The 15,748-nt window shown below is 55.2% G+C and overlaps 2 protein-coding genes across 2 annotated transcripts in view; one reads left to right on the top strand and one right to left on the bottom strand.

Annotated features, from left to right (window-relative positions):
* Nucleotides 1-1,957, top strand: part of DTX1 (deltex E3 ubiquitin ligase 1) — a 35,903-nt gene extending 33,946 nt beyond the window's left edge. The window contains exon 10 of the mRNA XM_074356606.1: nt 673-1,957. Coding sequence (XP_074212707.1) covers nt 673-897 — 225 coding nt within the window. The 3' untranslated portion in view covers nt 898-1,957. The remainder of the gene's footprint in view (nt 1-672) is intronic.
* Nucleotides 1,958-3,313: 1,356 nt separating this feature from the next.
* The window catches only part of RASAL1 (RAS protein activator like 1), a 29,135-nt gene continuing 16,700 nt past the window's right edge, over nt 3,314-15,748 (bottom strand). The window contains exons 9-21 of the mRNA XM_010963590.3: nt 15,385-15,502; nt 15,084-15,237; nt 14,651-14,715; nt 14,327-14,439; nt 12,243-12,435; nt 9,297-9,434; nt 8,640-8,784; nt 7,236-7,408; nt 5,994-6,131; nt 5,774-5,909; nt 4,876-4,996; nt 3,967-4,043; nt 3,314-3,722 (exon numbers count right to left, since the gene is read on the bottom strand). Coding sequence (XP_010961892.2) covers nt 3,583-3,722; nt 3,967-4,043; nt 4,876-4,996; nt 5,774-5,909; nt 5,994-6,131; nt 7,236-7,408; nt 8,640-8,784; nt 9,297-9,434; nt 12,243-12,435; nt 14,327-14,439; nt 14,651-14,715; nt 15,084-15,237; nt 15,385-15,502 — 1,711 coding nt within the window. The 3' untranslated portion in view covers nt 3,314-3,582. The remainder of the gene's footprint in view (nt 3,723-3,966; nt 4,044-4,875; nt 4,997-5,773; nt 5,910-5,993; nt 6,132-7,235; nt 7,409-8,639; nt 8,785-9,296; nt 9,435-12,242; nt 12,436-14,326; nt 14,440-14,650; nt 14,716-15,083; nt 15,238-15,384; nt 15,503-15,748) is intronic.

Genomic DNA, 15,748 nt, shown 5'->3' with positions numbered 1-15,748 from the left:
GTGGTCCCCGTTCTCCCCAGTCCCGGCACCAGTATCGACCATAACCACGTGTGTTGTGTGTGTGTGTGTGTGTGCGCGCGCGCCTGGCCCTGCTGGTCCCCTCGCACACCTCATCTCATTTACCAGCCTGCTGAGGTCAAGGTCTTGACCCCATTTCAGAGATAAAGAAATGCAGGCTCAGAGAGGGCAAGCCACTAGCCCAAGATCACAAAGCTAGTAAGTGGTGGAGCCTGGATTTGAATCCAAGAAGTCTAGGCTCTTCACTACCCTGCTAGAGGTTGTCTACTTTTACTTTTTGTTTTTCAAGAGAGTCCAGAAATTCCGATTTTCATGTGAAATCACCAGGTTTTCAAATACTGCCAATGAAGTCACGAAGTGGCTATTTAATATAGTGTGAGGTCTGAACCAAACACAGCTGAGGACCATCAGCTTCGGACCCTTCCCCTCAAAGAAACAGGCAAATACCATGGAAGGAGCTTTTACTGGGGTTGCTCAGAGTGGGAGTCAGTCTAGGGAAGGAAGTGGCCAAGCCGGGCAGCTACAGGGAATCCTGCGGAGGAACCAGTGTGGTCAGGGAGAGAGGGAGGCGGGTTGGAGGGACTCAAGCTGGGGGCGGGGCTGCCCGTGACCTCCACCCACCCCGCCCCGCCCCGCCCCACCCCCGCCCTCCAGGTGCTGAGGCTGCTCATCACCGCCTGGGAGCGGAGACTCATCTTCACCATCGGCACATCCAACACGACCGGCGAGTCGGACACCGTGGTGTGGAACGAGATCCACCACAAGACGGAGTTTGGATCCAACCTCACGGGCCATGGCTACCCGGACGCTAGCTACCTAGACAACGTGCTGGCCGAGCTCACAGCCCAGGGTGTGTCTGAGGCCGTGGCCAAGGCCTGAGGCCCGAGGCTGCCCACTCTCCCTCCTGCTTTGCCCCTGGTCCGCCACATGCCTTCCTGCGCCAGGTGTGCCCTGGCAGCCCGGGCTCAGGTCTGGGGAGGAGCCTGTGGGAGGGGCCAGAAGCGATCCGGGGATTTGGCTGGTGGCAGTTGGGATGATGGGAGGATGGCGGGCCCGCGGGCTCTGACCAATTACTCCCCAAGAGGGTCGCCAGAGTGTACCGGAAACCACAGCAACCTCCCTATCAGAAAGACAGAGCCCCACTCCCTCACACAAACACAGGTGTCCTGTTGAACACATGCACGCACACCCACGTGCCTCTACTTATCCCCAGAGTGGGGGGAGAGATGGAGAGACCCCTGTGATACTCCCATGTGGAGTCCCATCTTTGTCAGCTGTACAGGCTTGTCTGCAAGCAGGACGACTCAGGTCCGGCACTTGGGGGCCTGGTGGGGCTCCAGCAGGGGACAGAGGGCCACTTGGGGGGGGGGACAGATAGCCTCCCTCTATCTCTGCCACCCACTGACAGGCAATTGTGGGCCCACGAAGGGAAAGCCCCCAGATTATTCAGCAGTTTTGCAAAGGGGCGGGCAGACAGAGGGACTAGAAGAATCTTATTTTGTGCTTGTGTCTCTTCATCCTTCTGGGACCCTGACCACCTCCTTCTCCCCTCCCATCCCCAGGCCTTATGTCTGTACCTGATAAAGGCACTGTTTTCCTTTCCTCCCCACCCAAGTCCCTACCAACAGCAAGATCAAAAGGCTGGAGGAGCTTCTGGCTTCAGGAGCGAGACGAGGAGGCCTACCTTAGGCCAGCAGGTTTAAAAAGCAGACTGGACAGCAAAGAGTCCATTTCCCTTTCCTTGGGAGTGGGCAGTGGGGTGGCTGATAGTCTCGGCCAACCAGGGGCCTGTTGCCCAGGCAACTCACCAGCTCCGCCTCTGTTGATTGGCTGCCATGGTGGAAGTCAGCCAAGATTTAAAGGGACGCCAGTGATTGCTCTTTTGAAAATCTACCAGTCCCACTGTGGGTGGAGAAATAAACGCTCTTTCTCCTCCTCAGCTGGGTCTTTTCCTGTCAAGAAGGGGGAGTGGGTGGCTCTTTCTGAGGGTCTCTGGTCCATCCGAAGGGGGAGCTTGCAACAAAATGTTGACCCAGGACCATTACCCCATCAGCACTGGGCAGCTGGAGGTGGAGGGTCTCCACACTTTTCTTGTCCTGGGTCAGGCAGGGGGTGTGATGGTGGTAGAGGCAGACCCTCCCAGTGCTAGTCCTCAAGAGGGCAGAGGGGAAAGTTTCGTTCTCAGGCACAAGTGCAAAGCAGTGCACACGGCTGCTCCCTGGTACAATTACTAGGAATAAGGAACTCGGGCTGGGAGCTGAGAGTCTCCAAGAAAATATGGAGGAGCTGGGGGATGCCATCATTAGCTCCTCCGAACCCCCCAGCCCTTGCCCTCAGGTTGGAGGAGCAGGTTCTGCCCAAGGAGAGATAGGGACATATCCCAGGATCGGCAGCATGCCTCCTGTCAGCCTCTGCAACATCCCAGGATGCTGGGTTGCTGTGGTGGATGCTGAGGCTCCACGCGACCCCTGCTGGCCACTTGCAGTATAGCACTGTATCTTTCCTGGTCCAAGTCACACCTCCTCACTCACTCCCAACAACCCTCTAAAACCCAAACCCAGCCAGATAGGCTTTGGTTTCTGTCCTACCCTCTAGTCACATAAAATTGGAAATTCCAATTCCACTAGTTAGGTGTTCCAAAACAGTTTACCTTGTGATTCATCCTCAAACAAAATCTCACCTCAAACACTAATATATAAAATCACCGTGACCCTCAAATCTCATATGCATCCACATCACCTGTGAAAATTGTCAAAAATCCTGATTCCTGCCCTCACACTCCCTCAGATTCTGACTCAATAGATCTGGGTGGGTCCCAGGAATCTACATTCCTGGCAGACAAACCAGACTGAGACCACAGTCTGAGAAACCCCTCCCTGGCACCCAGGCTACCTCCATGGAACCCAGTTTGAAAACCACACATCTAGACTCACTCCCTCCTCATTTTTTTTTTTACAGGATATACTGAGGCTCAAAGAGAGGGAAAGAGCCTGGCCCGAGGTCTCCCAGGCTCCACGGGTCTGAGTCTGGGCTCTCAGCCTGTTATTCCTATGGGCATCTGATTCTGGAAGCTTGTGGTTAGGACTCTCAGCCAAGGACAGGGTTCAGGAGGATCACTGAGGTCACATGGATTGGCAGACATGAAAACAGGAAGGGCTGAGCCCGTTTAGTGCCTGTCTGGGGCCACATGTGTATTAGGGATTCAGGTACAGCTGTATCCAGCAGCTCAGGGCCAGACTGGCCTGGTCAGTGTGGGTAGAGGCCAGTACAGTGAAGTAAAGACCTCAGGCTTAGCCAAGTGAGTCAGATTCCTTATTCCATCTACTCCAGTCTGCCTCAACCCAGAGGGTGAGACTCATTCAGTACAAGGCTGGTCCCCTGCCAGAGGGCTTCAATGCCCTGCATTCCAGGCTTAGGACACATGGGACTAGGATATTTCCAGAAGCCTGCGAGCCACAGCATCAGTGAGGCACAGGACAGCCATGAGGAGACTCCTGGGATGGGGATGCTGGGAAGGGCCCACCAGCTCCTTACTCCTCCTTCTGGGCTCACTCTGGCATCTCCTCAGGGTCTGAGGCACCCCAGGGCCACCTTCCCCTGCTCCTTCTGCTGGAACACCTCATGGGCTTGATCCAGGTCTGCAAGCACCTCCAGCAGGCGGGCGGCGGCCTCTCTCTGCCCAGCCAGGGCATCAGGACAGGCCCCTGGGAGGGAGACAAGGAGCCCGCAGCAGCTCAGCCAGACCAGGGCAGGCTGCTGTCATCCAGATCCAGCAGCTTCTCAGGCTCCAGATGAACCGGGTGCCCTGAGAATCCTAAGACGTACCAGACCCCCCTCCCACTCCCAACACCACCCTCTGTGGACTGGAAACAGGAGAGCGGGGGTGGAGAGGACAAATTGTGGGAGGTACCAGAGGGGCAAAGAAATGGGACCTCTTTATCCCCCTACCTTCCGTGGCACTGGAGCCCTTCTCTGGGTCTGCCTCCGGAGTTGCATCCATGTTGGAATCCTCCAGGAATTTCATCCTGGAAGTTAAGAGGGGGGAGAACCAGGCTGCTCCCTGAGTCCCAATCCTGGTCTCTAACCCAGAAATTCCACTCTTTCCACAAGACAATTCAGGTTTCCAGTAAATCAGCACCATCACCATCATCACAGTAAGCATGTGTAGAATGCCAGATGCTATTGAACCCCTTTACATGTATAAACTCATTTAATTAGCACAAAACACTTAGGTAGGTACTTACCGTTTGCTCCATTATACAGATGATCACTGAGACACAGAGAGGTTAAGTAACTTGCTTAAGGTTGCACAGCGTAATAATAATTGTTACCCTTTACTGAAAGCTAACTATGCAGCCAGGCACCTAAAAGTGCTTTACCTGTATTAGCTTATTTGGTCCTCAGGACAACCCCATGGGTAGGTACTATTGTTATCCTCATTTTCCAGATGAGGAAACTGAGATACAGAGAAAGTAAGCAACTAGCCCAGGATCACACAGCCAGTGAGTACCCAGCCCAGTGACTTGAAGCCAGGCAGGCCAGTTTCAGAACCCATGCTACGAGGTGGAACACATCTCCATCGCTGAATTACAGCGATCCTGAGGCCAGCCAGGAAGTGGAAGGGACACATTCAAGGTCCATGCCTGTGTCTCTGGAGTCCCAGGTATCAAAAGACCCCAAGATCCAGTTCCACATCAGGGCCCACCCAAGGATGCTTCCCAGCCCTCCCCTGGTGCCTGGACCCCCGAGAAGTTCATTAGATGCACGTGGAAAGAATGATCACATGATCATGGGGAGGTCACATTGGGTGGCTGCCCCAGCTGGTCATAGTGAAGTAGGCTGGGAGTGGGTACCCACCTGAGCTGGTCCCGCCCGAGGAGCAGCTGCCGATATACCATCTGGGTCTCAGCATCGGGATCCAGCGGGTCACTCCAGTCCCCCAGGGTGACAGCCGAGTGTGTGCGGCTGCAACCGGCAGCTGAGGGGGGCCCAGCGTCATCAGTAACTTCCCATTCCCCTTCCAGAAGCCCTCATGGCCAGGCCGTTACCAAGCCCTGCCCCTTCTGCCTCTAAAATTACTCTTCAAACCTACCACTTCCTTCAAGCCCCACTGCCTCCACCTCGCACGGAGCAGTAACCTCACTTCTCCCTGAGGCCGTCCCACTTTCTAGGCTCCAGCCACACAGACTTCTTCAATCCTTCGGCCTACTTTTGCTCTGCCTCAAACACTCTCCCTTCCTCCGGCCCTTTCTCCAACTTCTCTACTTAGCCCTCACTCTTCTCAGGGCACATTTAAGCAGCACCTCCTCCAGGAAGCCCTCCTTGCTGTCCTAGGCTAGGCCCTCCTGGAGTTGGGTCTAAGACAGTTTCTGGAGTCTCAAAAGCCTCATCTTGGCACTTGTAACACTGTATTATGATTGTCTGGTTATTCACTTGTCCTCCTTGAGAGCAAGCCTGGTGTCCCTGCACCACTAGACGCCAGGCATTTAGTGGGTGCTTAAAAGATAACACCTCACACCTAATGAGCCCTGTGTGCCAGGCAGTGTTCTCATCGCTTTGCATATATCAACTCATTTAATCCTCACAGCAACCGTACAAGGAAGCAACTTTATCAACTCCACTTCACACTTGAGACTAAGGCAGAGAGAGGTTAAATAACTTGCCCAAGGTTGCACCGCCAGCCCAGGTGGAGGTGGGACGCCCTCTTGATTGATAAGCGTGGAGGGCGGAGCCTGAGTCCGCCCCACCCCCTCACCTGAGCGCTCGGCCTGGAGGCAGCAGGTCCAGCGGGCGCTGCGGAAGGCGCCCGGGTGGCAGGTGGCCAGCTTGTCCGGGTTGCGGGCGCTGGCTTTGCGCAGGGCCGACAGCCATTGGTTGAGCTCGTTCACATTCTGCAGGGAGTTGGAGGGTGGTCAGAGGTGGGGCGAAACCAAAGGCCCTCCCTCCTGTCCTCCTCCATCCTGGCAGCCCCTCACCTTGCACTGGAGATAGGTGGTGTGCGGCGCCCCCGCGCCGTCCTGCGTCACCATCTGCATCACGTACGGCAGCTGGAAGGCGCCCTCGTCCACGCACTCCACCGCGCGGATGTGCGACACCGGGATGGAGGTGCGCATCTGTCAGAGAGGACTGTCGCTGCAGGGCGGGCTGGGGACTGGGACCGGTTGGGGGGGGGCTGGGCAGCTTTCCTATAGGTGAGTGCATCAGGTGGTGTTCCCCGCGTGGGGGCATTCAACCCTGTGCGTCTGTGCTACGTGCATGTACACTTGGCAGTTCCATGAATCCCGCAGTCCTCACACACACACCCCACCCCGCGCTCTCTAAGTGACAGCTTCCCTGGGAATCAGTTTCCATCACCATCATCATCATCATCATCACCACCACCAGCATCACGGATATGTCACTTGGGATGTCATTTTATACACTTATCAATCTATTTCATCATCACAGCAAATTTCTCAGGCCAGGTCTATTAATACTTCCTAATTTACAGATGAGGAAACTGAGGCACAAGAGGGTCAAGGACCCTCCGACGTCACTCAGCTGTTGAAGCCAGACTTGGAACCCAGGGAGTTAAAGTCTAGAATCTACACTCTGCTGATAAATTGGAAAGAGTCAGAGTGTGAGCCCCCTCTCTAGTGTTAGCTATTATTTTTCTTGGCTGTGCAGATGCAGAAATGGGTAGATTCCAGTGTGTGTCTCAGTTTGTGCTGGACTTGAATGGCAGCCCCGTGAGAGCAGGGATTTTATGTTTTGTTTATTGCTGTATCCTCCAGTGCCTAGAACACTGCATGGTACATAGTAGGTGCTCAGTTAATGCCTGATGAATGAAGGAATGAATGAATGAATGCCAGGGTGTGTGCGCTGATACAGCATGTACCCCTGGGTAAGCAGATCCAATTTTATATGAGTCTGTATAGAATGTGGGCAGAGGCCCAGGTGGGAACATCTGAAGGCGGTTAAGCATTGTCCATGCCTGTGCGTGTCCACATCTGGGAGGGCGCGTCCTGAAGGACCTTTGATGGTATGTGTCCTGTGCCCACGCTGACCTAAAGGTGTGAGCAGAGCCTGACCTGAGAGTTTGGACTTGCTAAGTTGCTACAGGGCCTTGGGCAAGTCCTAGTCCCCTCCTGGATGTCAGTATCCCCCTGGGTACAAAACGTAGCTCAGTGAGGGAGGCCACCCATTGGAAACCCCGCCGCTGTGGCCAGGAGCCCCACCTGGCACTCAGGACTCTTGGAGTAGGAGAGCATCTCCCCGCTGAGCCAGAAGTACCGCTTCTTGAAGGCAAAGCGTGAGGCCAGGCCGGTGGGCTCCTCCTTGCGCTTCAGCAGGTAGCCTTCTCGAACAGTCACCGAGGGTGGGACCAGGGCCCTGGCTGGGCCCCCAGCCTCTGGGAAATGGGGATAGCAGGCTGTGAACCCTTCCCACCCGGGCCCAACCTGCTGAGGGCCTCAGGGATGAGCGTGATTCTCTGCTCCCCTAGAGTGAGGTGGAGGAACGAGGTGACCTTGGACTCCACGCCCTCCATAAGGAATAGTGTTATTGCGTAGGGGATGGCAGGGAGTTGGGGGCCCAAAGTTGGCCTTGAGGGTCGCCTTCCAACTCGAGGGATCTGCAGGCAGTGGTGCAGGCAGCCTGCAGGTGAGCCACGTCTTTTGGAGTCAGTCCAGGGAGTGCCCTGGATCTAGCCACCCTTGGAGGGTCCAGACACACGCCCCTCCCCAGCGTGGCAGGGACCCCACCATGCCAAAACCAGGGCTCCACACTGTGACAGGCTGCTCCTATGTGACTTGGATTCAACTATCTCATGACCTGGGGCCAGCACTGCGATAGACTTACTGCCCCCAACTCCTCTGCCTAAAACCGTCACGTGGCTCCATTTCACTCCAAGCGAAAGCCAGAATCCCTCCCACAGCCCCATACAACTTGCCCTCCTCACCTCTCCTTCATTCCCCGTCATTCATTCTCCTTCACTGGTCCCCTCACTGTCACTTTCCGTCTCCACCTCAGGGCCTTTGCACATGCTGTTCCCAGCCTGGAACACTTCCCCAAGGTCCTCATGGCTTGCTCCCTGTCCTCTTTTAGGTCTTTACTTTAATATCACCCTAGTGAGGCTATTCCTGGCCACCCTCTCTGAAAGTTTGACTTGCCACCCCCAGTCCAACATTTCCCTTCCCTCCTTTGTTTTTTTCTCCATAGCATTTATCACTCCCTCACACACCAGATGATTTACTAATTCATCTTGTCTCCTAGATCTTGTCTACTAGAATAAAACTTTCATGAGAGCAGGAGTTTCTTCTCTCTTGTTCACGGCTGTTCCCCCAGCACCTGGAACAGTGTCTATTACACAGTAGGCATTTAATAGACACTTGTTGATCACGTGAACGCTATGCCGCAGTCCCTGCCCACATCTCCACATTGGCTGGAATGGCCTGGAGGGCCTGAGCTCTTCTCATCTCTGAAACCTAGCACAGTGTGTGGCAGGAAATGTTGGTTGACTGACTAGCTGACCCACAGGTCCACAGTCTCAGTGCTAGGAGGGAGGGAGGGGTGGTAGAAGAGCAGGTCCCAAAGGTCCAATGGAGTGACAAGCCAGCTATGGCAGGGCCACAGGAACTCACCCTCCTTCCCATCCACGTCCACCAGCTGGTCTAGGAAGTCTCTCACACGTGAAGTACTCTGCAGCAGGAAGGGGTGCAGGGGGGCCATCCACAGCTCCTTGCCCTGGCCCAGTTGCTGGCCCAGGTTTCCGATGCTCTGCACAGCCTGAAGCAAGGGATGGTGGGACCAAGCTCACTGCAGTGTTCCTGGGGAAGGCCCCCTGTGGACCCAGAACAGCCCCAGAGTCCTGGTCCCCAAATCAGTGCTCAACGAAAGGAGAAAACTCATAGCAGTGTCTGCTTTAGACAATAGCTTTCCCTCCCAGTGGACAGGAATGGACCCCCAGCGCCCTTTCTCTGTTCCTTCTTGAACTCACCCAGGACTGCTTGATCCTCCCATGCATACTCGAGCCCATCAGAACCTCAAAATGTAGCAAAGGATTGTCTAATTCATACTAAGGTATAAATGACTACTAGCCTGCTTCCCACTCCCTCACTGGAAGGGTAGGGGTTTTGTACCAAAGAGGAAATTAGCGAAATAAATGCTGTCGCACTCGGGATGGAAAGGTAGTCTCCGAGTCTCATCTGGGTCCTCCACGGGGCTGGCCTCCCAGCTCCATCACCACCCTGCTTTTCCCTGGCTAAGAGTACCCAGGAGAGGGGCCCCACTGCCGGCACCTTGGCAAGCAGCAGCAGTGAGCGGCCGGTCTGGGGATCTGCGTGGTGGTCCCGGAGGTCAAACAGCTTCGGGGTGAGGATGGCAGGAGCAAAGAATCGCAGGAAGAGAAAGCCGCTTATGGCTAGGTACTTCACATCCTGCCGAGAGAAGCAGCAGGTGAGAGGGGCCCCCCAAACCCACTTCCCAGCTGGGGAAATGGAGGCAGGAAGGACTAGAGGTTAGTGGTACAAGGGGAAGTAGAATGGGAGATGGGTCAGAAGGCCATCCTGAGCTGCTAAGGGGGCTTTTCCCCTCTGGGCCTCAGCTTCCCCACCTGGAAAATGGAGTAATTGCACCAATCCTGTATGATCAGATTTAGCCTCAGAGTCTGCTTTGTGCCAAGCACTGTGCTACGGGCACAGCCTTATGAAGGAGGCATTCTCGTTATTCCCATTTTACAGTTGAGGAAGCAGAAGCTCAGAGATGTCAAGTGACTTGCCCAAGGTCACACAGCTGATGAGTGAGGAGGAGACAGGATTCAAACCCAGATCTATGATTTCTGATAATGAATGGCAATAGGCCAAATACTTCTCTGTACATTTGCTTATTTAATACTCACCCTAGGAGGAACCATATGTCCATTTTACAGAGGAAGCAACTGAGTCCCAAAGAGGGAAAGTCACTTTTCTAAGGCTGCACAGCTGTAAGTGGCAGAGCTGGGATTCGAACCCAAGCAGAATCTGAACTCCCTGCTCCTCACTCAACACTAGTTACCAGGGGGCCTTGCTGAGTGTCAGGAAACTAAGCCTGAACGATCACATTTAATCCTCAAACAATGCCATGGGATAGATACTATTACCCTCATTTTCCAGATGAAGAAACTGAGGCTTGCTGGTGAACTCAGTTCAGCTGGCTCCCTTGCACACCCCCCAGGCCCAGAGTCTGCCCTCTACAAACTGTAAAGGGTGGCGCCCCTCCGTGTGAGTCCCGGGCCTGGCCTGCCTGCAGGTAAGGCTGGTTCCCCCAGCTCCAGCAGAGGGGACTCAGGGAGAGCGGGTGCCTCTATCCTGGGTGCATCGGGCTCCCCCCAAACCACTCCTCACCTACCTCTCTCACCCACCGAGCTATATTTAGCCCGAGAATGTGCTGCAGTGTTTATTTAGGGGTGGTATTCACACATAAGACATAACCCTCTCTGGGTGCGGGCCAACTTCCTGGGAAACCTTGGTGTTGACATTGAGCCCTGCCGGGAGCAGGGTACCTGGAGTGGCCGGGAGGTGGGGGCAAAGGTCCCGCTCTTCTGGAACCCTGAACTGCCCCCAAAGCTGCCACCCCCTCGCCCGCCACATTTCAGGGTAATTTTAGCCTCTGGCATCAGCTCATTAACTCCCTCCTTTCATGAGAAAGAGGAACAGGTGGTGGAGAGGCAGGGAAAGGGGCTCCCTTGGGTTCCCCTGACCCCATCCGCCCTCGTGGGCCTGAGAAAGTCCACCCTGCCTGTGGCCTCTGTGCACCGTGGGGGCTGAGAACTGGGGACGCTCGAGTGTCACTGATCTTGGCTCTTCCCACAAGGGCCAGGCTGTTCAGGGAGCTGGCCTCTGGCTTCCCTCCCCTCCTCCCTGCCTGGGCTGTGTCCCACTTAGCACCTCCGCAGCAACCCAGGCAAGAGCCGGGCAGAGTGGAGCGTAAATCAGCCTCGTCCCAGTTTGCAGCCAGAAGCTCACTCCTCAGTGGGGGGTGAGGGAGAAGGCAGAGATCCCCGCTGGGAGTCTGGGGGCCTAACTTTGAGTCTGCAACTCTTGGCCAAACTGCTTCACCTCTCTGAGCCTCAGTTTCCCCACCTGTAAGCAGGAAGTGGCATAAATCAAGACTACTTAACCCACACTCTAGGGGTTGGGCCATTACATCTCCAAGATTTAGTAACTTATAGATCTTTCTGCAAGGTGAGCCCCAAGCCTGCACTTCTATTATGTCAGCGCGATGTAAGAGCTAGCCTCACTTGATGTCATTTGTAAACAAGGACAATGACAGCCACCTCAGAAGGCACACTGAACGTTAAACCAGGGGACCTCAAACTGGTCACCCACCGGCCAGTCCAGCCTCAAGCGTGATGGGCTCAGAGTACTGTTTTGTTGTTGTAAATGTTAGGTGAATTACTGCCAAAAATTTTTAAATGAATGACCTCACATAAAATCTAGACTGTTGGATTAAAAAAAACCAAACTCTGAACTATCTGGCAACATTGGGTCCCCATTCCTACATGGTAATAACCGATTGTTGACCAGCTATGGGAGCTCCACTTTGCCACAGTCCCTACCACTCCCTACTGCCCCACACCTTCACTGCTTTGTTCCTTTACCTCACCTGCAGCAACTGAGTGTTCAACTTTTGTACAGTATAGGAGAAGCACTAACACACGTGGGGATTTATTTTTAGACCTTATTTTAGGTGTCTGCTACTGAATTCTGTGTGCCAGCCATCTTTCTCTCTCTTTCTCTCAAACAGCTGGAATTTAAGAAGCACTTAACTTTGTACCAGACTCTATTATTTGGTGGTTCTGAGCAGATTCAGGAGCCTGCCTGGGTGGGCAGCTAGCCCGTCACCACCTGCTCCTAGCTATGTAATTTAATCTCTCTGGGTTTCCTTCTCTGTAAAATGAAATAATACTGGTAACCCACTTCATAGGGTGGCTGTGAAGACTAGATTAGGTAATAAATACGTAAAACGAGGTCTGAACCCTATAAATAGTGTTAGCTGCTATTATCATCATCATCATCATCACCTCCCCTGGGTCCCAGATCCTGCCAGGAACACTGTCCCCACTGCTGCCAAGACCCACAGGACTTCAGTGTGGGCAGCCCAGGTTCTATCCCACCTCTGCCTGCCTCTCCCTGTGACCCTGGACAAGCTACTGACCCTCCCCAGCCTCAGTCTCCCAATCTGTGCAATGGGAGCATCTGGCCCACCTCGTGCTCCGCCTGGGGGAAGCGCTCCTCCACACGCTGGTGCAGCTGCTTGAAGACGAGGCGCATGGCGGCCGGGCAGCGCCCCACGGAGCCCACAATGGCATCCACGATGGGCCCCAGGTAGCCGGTCAGCAGCTCCAGGCTGGCCTCCCGCACGTGCTCCTCTGAGGACGCACCCTTGAAGGAGATTCTCCTGGGGGAGCAAGCGGAGCATCTCAACCTCAGAGCCGGGAATCTGACTGCTCAAAACCCTCCGCCGGCCCGCACTGAGCTCAGAGAGGACCCACCTTCCCACCCGATCTCCACAACCTCCCTCCTACCATCCCACTGCAGCTGCTTAAACACACAGAGCTCCGTCCCATCTTGGAGCCTTTGTACGTGCTGTTCACGTCTCCCTGCTGGGAGCCATCTCCTCCAAGAGGCTGCCCCGCTTCCATCGCTCATCATCATGGACCCTGGTTCAGTGCATTTTCAGCACAGACCTGCCAGACACACACTTCTGCCTCAGGGCCTTTGCACTTGCCATTCCCCTCTGCCCAGAACACTCTTCCAGCATATCTGTGCACGACTCCCTCCCTCAACTCCTTCAAGTCTTTGCTTCCATGTCCCCTTCCCTGTGAGGCTGCCCCTGTGATCACGCTATGGAATATCACATGCCCCTCCCCTGCTCCTGGCACTTCCCACGACCCTCCCTCATTTTATTTGCCTCCATTCCACTGATTGCCTGCAATAACCTTCTTCTTTAGTTTATTGTCTGTCTCCCCCAGGAAGAGAGATGTATGTCCATCTGTTCCCTTCAGCCAAGTGCCTGGTACATAGTTGGTGCTTAACAATTGTTTCATTGAGTGGATGATGGAATAGCACTTTTCTACCTGCAGTGATCTTGTTCCCTTCCTTCCTGTCTCCATATAGGTTTAGGGTCTGTCTTGCCAACCCTCAAACTGCGAAGTCCATAGACATCAGGCTGGGGGTCCTTGGCCCTACAGTGCCCTAAACCCAACAAACTTAAGTCCTGAACTAATTATCTCTGGCACTGTATTATTTAATCCTAATGGCAACCCAATGTTAGATTAAGTAGCCTGATTGTTCCCATTTAACAGATAAGGAAACTGAGGCTCAGAAAGGTTCCCTTGCAATAGAGCAGAAATTAGAACTCAGGACTGCCAAGTCCAGTCTGCTGCAACCCTGCCCTGCTCAGGTCCCCGGACATCCCTGCTCCCTGCAGGAGCCCACGAAGTCCCGCCATCCTCACCAGGTATCCTGGGAAAAGATGTGGCCTTAAGGTTTCACAGAGGGGCTCTGCCCTTCTGCTCAGGGCCTGGGTTCAAATCCCCAGTTTGTAACTTCCCAACTGTGTAACCTTAAGCAGGTGATCTCCCTTCTCTGAAGCTCAGTTTCCTCATCTGTAAAAAAGAGGGTCCTGATGCCTGCCTCCTGGGTGGTAGGAAGGTGGACAGGGCCCAAAGTAAAGGAAGGAGCCTCTCCTGGCTCCACCATGGTCCCCGCTGGACTGCCCAGCAACCACCTCTGATGGCCTGGTGGGAACAAGCCGGCCCGCCCTGGCTGGAGAGGGAGAGTCCTCGAAAGCAAGGAGGAAGCCATGGAGGCATGGAATGACCCCCTGCCTGCCCTCCTCTGCCGTCCCTCTCTATCCCAGTGTCACCAAGCCTCCAGGATGCCACCTCTGCTCGCAGACACACACAAGGCCTTCCCCCAAGGGCCTCAGCCACCACGACAACAGTAACAGAAATAACTAGTACATTAGGGGTATTACTTAAAGCTGGGCTTTGTGTGTGTAACTCAGTTAATCTTCATGACGATCCATCAGGTAGATGGATTCATGGGGGTTAAAGTGACTTGCCCACCAGCCTGGCAGAGCTGGGATTTGAACCCAGGGAGCTCATGTCTCAGAGTCCTGCTTGTAACCACTGCACCATGCAGCCTAAGGGGCTGGGTGCTCGCAGGTGAGGCTTAGAGGTGGGATTCGGGGCTCCTGAGCAGTCGTGCTGGAGGGAGAGGGTGCCTGACAAGGCTCCAGGCGGACAAGGGGCTATGGGAGGATTTATCCCTCAGGCTTTGCTCACCTGGTGCGGCCCAGGTCCATCCTGCAAGGGTCCAGCTCCATGTACTTCCTCTCCTCGAAGACGCGGCTAATCTCCGGCTTCAGGACCTCGTGCAGGTAGGGCATGCCCACGAGCTGGGGACAGGGGGCACCACACGGGGTGGGGCTGAGGGCAAGGCCGGGGGCGCGCCCAAGGGCTGGGGTCGGGGTGCAGCTCAGGGAGAGGCCGGCCACCAGCCACCAGCTCCCGAGCCCAGCTAGCCAGCTCCAGGGTCCGAATAAGCACCGGGAAAAGATTCCCCTTGAGGAAGCTGCCAGCAGACCCAACATGCCTCCACCTACTCACCTTCATAAACTGTTCCATTGACTTGGATGCCAGGGAGTTAGAACGGAAGAGGGTGTTGGGGTCGGCTGGGAAGACAGAGGGAAGAGTTGGCTACGATTTGGGGGGCTGGATCCACCTCACACCACCCACCCAAGGTGGTGGTGGCGTCAGGAAGCTAGGAGATCTGCAACATCAACTCTGTTCCCAGTACCAAGGCCCAGAGTGGGTAAGGGAGCTGCCCAAGGTCACACAGTTCATGAGGAGCAAAACCAGGGCCCAAACCCAGGACCACGCTCCCAGCTGGCTGGGGGTCCACAGCAACCCTGCCCCGCCCACCTCCACCCACCCAGACACAGCAGCCCTGGCCCTCTGCCTGAGGCCTCCCATTTCTCTCCCAGAGCTCCTCCAGACCCATCCTTGGGGAGTGATGCCTGGGGTCAGATAGGCAACTCACTGGTACGTGCCACCTCGCGCCGGGTGAGATAGTCCAGAAAGGGCCCAGCCAGGCCCCGGCCAAGAAAGAGCTTCACCAGCTTGGTGGCAAGCTCCTGGCGGCAGTCCCCTGAGGTCAGCTCCTCCAGGACAGCCAGGGGGCTAGCAGCATCCACCTGAGCAGGGATAGGAGGCAGGAGAGGTGGCCTGGGGCCCTGGGACCCCAAAGCAGAAGACCCCAGGGAGGGATCCCTAAAGCGGGGGAAGGCCAGGGGCCAGACCCCCACATGCCCCCAGTGGAACCGCTGGCCCGCCGCACCCACCTCTGCCGGCCCCAGCACAGACTCCATGAGCAACTCCCGGAGTGGCTGGTAGTACTGGCTGGGGAGGACGCGGTCCTCAGTCAGGCGCACCTTCAGCCGCAGAGCACCCAGGTTCCCCCTGGCCGGGGCCAGATCACAGGTAAAGGAATATCAGTACGTACGGGCAGGTGTGGACAGCCAAGCTCAGCAGGTGTGAACACGGGTAAGAAGCATGGATATTTGCAAAGCAAGACAGGTGTGGACAGGTATCAACAAGAACAGACGGGCGCAGGCAGTGTAAACAGATATGGCCAGTTTAGAAGGATGCAGCCAGTGTAAACAAATGCATACAGGTATGGACAGTGTGAACAGCTGTGGACAGGGG

Source organism: Camelus bactrianus, chromosome 32 (genome assembly GCF_048773025.1).
Source record: "Camelus bactrianus isolate YW-2024 breed Bactrian camel chromosome 32, ASM4877302v1, whole genome shotgun sequence".
NCBI classification, from domain to species: domain Eukaryota; kingdom Metazoa; phylum Chordata; class Mammalia; order Artiodactyla; family Camelidae; genus Camelus; species Camelus bactrianus.
This window is presented reverse-complemented; position numbering and strand designations above follow the sequence as displayed.